The sequence below is a fragment of the Cervus elaphus genome, chromosome 1 (assembly GCF_910594005.1).
Source record: "Cervus elaphus chromosome 1, mCerEla1.1, whole genome shotgun sequence".
Classification (NCBI taxonomy): Eukaryota; Metazoa; Chordata; class Mammalia; order Artiodactyla; family Cervidae; genus Cervus; species Cervus elaphus.
The window spans coordinates 64,407,430-64,413,673 of NC_057815.1; the positions used below are offsets into that span (position 1 = coordinate 64,407,430).

At 42.8% G+C, this 6,244-nt stretch overlaps 1 protein-coding gene across 1 annotated transcript; it reads right to left on the reverse strand.

Annotated features, from left to right (window-relative positions):
• Nucleotides 1–3,495: 3,495 nt before the first annotated feature.
• LOC122703648 (olfactory receptor 51D1) lies at nucleotides 3,496–6,244 on the reverse strand. Its single transcript, XM_043918087.1, has 2 exons — nucleotides 6,098–6,244; nucleotides 3,496–4,484 (listed from the first exon to the last, which is right to left on the reverse strand). The coding sequence occupies exon 2, from the start codon at nucleotides 4,468–4,470 to the stop codon at nucleotides 3,496–3,498; it is 975 nt and encodes a 324-aa protein (XP_043774022.1). The 5' UTR covers nucleotides 4,471–4,484; nucleotides 6,098–6,244.

Genomic DNA, 6,244 nt, shown 5'->3' on the forward strand with positions numbered 1-6,244 from the left:
TGCAGCCTGTCACTCATTGCTATTACCCTGGAGCCATCTTTGTTGCTTCTTTCAAACTCCCATAGACTGAGAGGGTGTGAAAGACACTCCAGGGACTTCTACTTCTGGCCAAGAGAGAATAACATGAGGGAACATCCCACCTGAAGGAAACTAAAATAGACAGCACACATTAAAAACAAAAGTTTGCAAGATACTGGATATCAGGCAATGAAGGACAATGAGCCCTGAGGCATGGAAAACAAATGGAGTGAACCTGGGGTTTCCCCAGCTTACTGCCTTGAGAGGTTCCCTGCTGCAGTCCAGGGAAGGAGAATGCAGAGTCCAGAAGACATCTTAAGTTAAGGATGTAGAGCTGATAATCCAGGAAGCCCCAGCTAGCTAGAATTTGAAGACCAGTTATTGGAGGTGAGAGATCTAAAGAGAGACAGAGAACTCTAGAGACATGTAGAGGTTCCTCTGCAAGAATCCAGCTGAGTACTGAGCCTACAGGCATGTGAACAAGCTGCTTAAGACTGGGACAGAACCACCTGGAAATATTAGAGATGGCATCCCCAACCAGGGTTCACATAGGGTCAGAGAAAGTGACTGTTCCTACCTACCAGGTTGGAGAACTTCAAGATTCACAGGGCATTGAGTTGAGAATACAGAAAGATCCTGCCTCTGTAGTGGGGAATAATTAACCAAATATTATCTGCAGTATAATGTGGGTTTTAGATCATAAATGATCATTAATGGGTAGGGAAAGTACTTTGTTGACTTTATAAAACTGTACCCGTCAAACTAAGGACTATAATTTATAGAGACAGGAACAAGAGATGAGTGTGGATGGGGGTTGGAAGGGGTTTGGAGAGGGATAAGTGAATTTGGTTTATTTTAAGTAAGTAAACCAGAACCTACTCAGGCTCTCCTTCTCTCCAGGAGGTCCCAGACAGACAGCCATTGAGCATACAGTATGTCAGGCCCTGGAGACAGAGAAGCCTGGTCCTTGTCCTCAAGGGAGACAGACAGCTATGTATATGGATATTTCAGTTCTGTGATGGAAGATAAACATACAGCTATCATAAAACTATTTAAGCTCTATGACAGAGGGATAAACATCCAGTTGGAAAAAAAAAAAGCTTTAAAGTTTGTGATTGAGGGAAACAGAATCTGTGGGAGCCTCAGGGAAGCCCTTAATGTAGTCTGGCACTTCGCCAAGTTTTCAAACCAGCGACAATTACCCCAGTCACCACCAGTTATCAAAATAAAGAGATTCTAGAGGACTCCAAGATTTCCCAAGGTCTCCTGAGAAAGAAGGCCATGAGTTATTCTAAAACCAGAGACACCATAACCTGGATAAGAGAATAGCTTCTGGCCTTGATACAGCAGGGCCTTATGAAAGGTGAAGTGTCTTGTTTGAATATTCCCTAAAATGGAATGAATATACCTCATTTAATCAGTTTATTATTTAAAACCATTACCACCATCGTGTATCGATCACTGTTTCTTTTCCATGTGTTTTCACATCTGTTATTCTATTTAACCCCCACAACCACCCAACAGGCGGTACATTATATTTCCTTTTTTACAGCACCTACAATTTCTAAAATTACTGAGGTGCACTAGACTAAGCAATGAGCCCAGATATTAAAGCTAGTGATCCTAACCTCTATTGACTCTAATCCCCACCCCACAATGTCTTTTGAACTTCTTGGCAAGGTTGTGTTTTCTTTGAATTTCATTTGTAAATTTGAACATCACTTGTAAATCAGACACCAGCATGGGAAAATAAATGTCAACTTGTCTGGAGCTCTGTGAAAACAATTTATTACAAGATAGTAAATAATAATGTTTTCATTAATAACAATAAATCAGGATGGCCACACGAGGCCAAACTGGTGATGCACTGCACAATATAGGAGCACCATTCACATGGACCATGATGTGGATGTCGTTTCCTAAAGCTGTACAATGAGACAACCATGACTATGATCATTTCTTGCATGCTTACACTTTTCAGTTTACATAGGAGGTTCGTAGGATTTAAGCTTTACAGCATCACTGCCATTATAGCTTCATTATTAAGAAGAGGAAATGAGGTCCAGAGAGGTTTTACAGTATGCCATTTTATGATATTTCCAGGATTTTAACCTTATAAGTCTTACTTCAGTATTCTTTCATCTCCCTCAAATGAACCTACATTATTTTCTACCTATAATTCTTCACTGTGAACATTTTTACCTAACAGTTTCCCAGTTCATTATGGCACATTCTTGTGCCTTATAATCCACACCCATTGAACAAATGAGTGCAATATGCCTTAAAACATAGTAATCACAAACAATACATACACACACATTTGTAAACACATACCCTTCAGATATTATATTCCATCTATATATGACTAAAGACATATATATTACACAAAAGGATTTCAAATCACAAATACTTTGCATCACAGGCATACACCCAAAGATAAACAAGCCAAAAAACACAGCCATCCCAACACTACATATTCCACACACTTATGTGTATTATATAGTCTACGTTGTTACAAATATGCAACATTCTACATTCTACACCCTACCATTTATATATTATTAATACATTCTACATTATTACATATTACATTCTACATTTACATATTAAAATATGAGGAAAAAAGGAGGCATCTATTCTCATTAGATACACATGCTCTCCAACCATTCTCACATAGGTGCATATCATATACCAACTAACAGAGATCACATAAACACAATAAGTGTGGAATTATAGACGTTATTCACAAAATATTATACATGACAGGACACAGCTGCCAGGGAGACCAGCTGGCACATATTCTGTGTACTCACACACACACAGGCTAAAATCACATATAGCCACACAAACAAACCTACATACTCACAGCTACAACCAAGATAAACATCACCCTTATGGAAAAATAATCTCCAATAGAACCACATAGATGACATTGGCAGATTCCACATGAATACACCCCCATATATATAGAAACATAAACACTTCATGGGAGCTGTCTCTTTGCTTACTACCATCTCCCTCCCCTCCCTTCAATCACCATCACACAAATACCTTTGTTAACCCTTAAAAATGACTGTGTTACCTCTTTGGGATCCAAGAAAGAAGTTATAGTTAACACATATTCACTGATGTGGAGACATCGGAGCAAAATAATAAAAATCATACATCAAGACTGGAATGAATCATGATGTGTATCATTTACAGCCTTTGCATATCAAAATTACATGTATTTTCTACTTGGGAGAGAGAAATAAGGCGAGGAAGGGAGGGAGTGTAGGGTGATCACTATCCAGCATGTCCTGTCAAAACTGGTTCTTCTGAAGTGACCCATTTCTGGAGATAGAAATTGAAGGTCTACTTAGATAACTTGGAGCAGAGAGCCCAGTGGGTTAGATGTTCCAATCACCAAGACATTCAACAGGACCTGAACCCTGCCATCTTTGGTAGGGGATAAGGACAATGGGGAGGAAATCCTGCTCACCTGCCCTTCTGTGAGAATATATGGAAGACCCAAGAACGAATCTCCTTGGTTTTGGCTCCATAGACTATAGGGTTAACCACAGGCGGTAGCAGTAGATAGATATTAGCCATAATCACATGAAGCAGGGAAGTGGGGCCACTCAGCCTGTGCACCACGGACAGCCCGATGAGGGGCACATAGAAGACCAGCACAGCACAGAGATGGGAGATGCAGGTGTTGAAAGCTTTGAGAGCTGCCCCCTGAGAGGACAGCTCCAACACAGCCCTCAGGATGAGGATATAGGAGAAGCCAATGAAGAGGGAGTCGACGCCCATGACCGAGAGGATGATAAAGAGCCCGTACACCACATTGACCGTGGTGTCAGTACAGGACAGCTTCATAATATCTTGGTGCAGACAGAAGGAGTGTGTGACAGTGTGCTTTCGGCAGTACGACAGCCGCTTCAGGATGAAGGGCAGGGGGAAGAAGAGTACAAACCCTCTGGTCAGGGCAGCTAGTCCAATCTTGGCGACCGTAGGCCCTGTGAGTACAGAAGCATGTCGCAGCGGGTGGCAGATGGCCACAAAGCGGTCAAATGCCATGGCCAGCAGGACAGCTGACTCCATGGCTGACAGAGCATGGATAAGGAACATCTGGGCCAGACAGGCATTGAACTCGATCTCCTGGACACCCGTCAGGAAGAGGCTGATCATCCTGGGCATGGTGACGGAGGAGAGAACTAGGTCAATGGTGGAAAGCATGGCCAGGAAGAGGTACATGGGCTCATGCAGGTGCCTTTCCACACGGATGATGAGGACAATGGCCAGGTTGCCCAGGGTGGCCAAGGCATACATACAACACAGTGGGAAAGCCAGCCAAAAGTGGGTGTTAGGTCCCAGGCCGGGGATGCCCACCAGCAGGAAGTATGCTGGGTGGACCAGAGTTCCATTTGGCACAGTCATGACAGGAATCAAGAGCCGAGGTTTCTGCATCCCAAGTCCAAGGTCTATGAAAGGGAAGAGGAGAAATATCACTCAGGCATGGTTCAGCGGAGAGAAAGGCCTTAGGAAAGGGCACTGAAACAGTTAGGGCAGCAAATAGAATGATGAAGTACTCCTGTTAATTCCAAAACTTCAGTCTCATTCTGCTTTAATTCTTTTTTTTTTTTTTTTTTTACATTTTAAAAAGACCTTTTATTTTGTATTGGGGTACAGCTGATTAACAATGTTGTGACAATTTTAGATGAGCAGCGAAGGAACTCGGCTCTATGTATACATGTAACTGTCCTCCCTTAAACTTCCCTCCCATTCAAGCTGCCACATAACATAATCCGCTCTAATTCATCATAGACATACCTCCCTGGGGATCCCATTAATCTCAGTGTGTAAAGCCCACCCAGGATACATGTGCAATGCCCTTCATTTCCAGAGCTGATGTTGCTGTCTACATATCCTGCTTTTGGTCCCTTCTAAACCAGCACTGCTGGACTTGCACAGATCCTTCCAGAACCCAGCTTTGCTAGTGCATGTTAGGGTTAGGGTCTGTCTGGGTTCAGAGTTTGAGGCTCAGTCTGTGGTTGCCTTTTTTTTTTTTTTTTCCAGTGGGTTTTGTCATACATTGACATGAATCAGCAATAGATTTACACGTATTCCCCATCCCGATCCCCCCTCCCACCTCCCTCTCCACCCGATTCCTCTGGGTCTTCCCAGTGCACCAGGCCCAAGCACTTGTCTTGTGGTTGCCTTTTAAAATCCATTCTCAACTGACTTCAGGGCAGGAAGTGGGGTGGGGGTGGGGGTGTTCATCCGAGACTCAATTTCAAGAGATGGGTTTGTGTTTCAGCTTGAGTACCATTTCTCAGCCTTCACTGATAGAATTAGCTAAAGCTGTTATTGAAAACACTGTCACTCAGGTTCTACTCCAGACCCAGAGAATCAGATTTTCCAGGGGAGGGGTTCAGAAATCTGGTTAAAAAAAGCAAGAAATCTCTTCTGTGCCAGTGATTTTTTTTTAAATCAGAGAAATTTAGGAAAAGTTGTTCTGGTGTTCTGGGAGGTAGGGAGATTCCAGCCCTTAACAAAGAATGAAACATAGCCTTTCATTGGGATCTCTTAAGGCCCACATAAGAGTCAGTCTCAGATTGTGCTTAGCTGGAGTGTGACATGGAAACCAGACACGGCTGAGATGTGAAAAGACAAATCAGTCCGCATTGCTGCCAGTGCTATGTGGTATCCACAGGCGTATCCTCCTTCCTCCATACCCTCCCTGGTGAACACAGAATAAGCTCAACTTTCTTCCTCTACACAGACCACTCTGTTCTAAGCCTCTGTCCTGAGATCCAAACATGTATAACATGTTTCCTCTTCATATTTCTACTTGGATAATCCAAGAGTTTCATATTTTGTCCCAAATAGGACCCCTCTGAATGGTACCATTGAGTCACTCATGTCATCCTGGTCAGGGAAGCTAGTCCCATCTCTGTTCTTTCTCCTCTACTGTGATTTTGTTTTTCCAAGTAATCTATCATGGCTTTCTTTTTATTCAACACATCCTTCCTCCCTCCCAACCTCATTATATCATTCATTCTGCTCTGATTATGAAAAGAACTTCCAAACTCACCTCCTTGCTTCCAGAATCAGGTTCTTCAACCCACCTTCCACATGGCTGACATCTAAACAGAAAAACTGGATGTGTCAGGCTCCTCTTTAGCAAGTTACAGGTGACTCCCATAGCCTTCAAGATCAAACTGGAATCCAACAGTCTGCA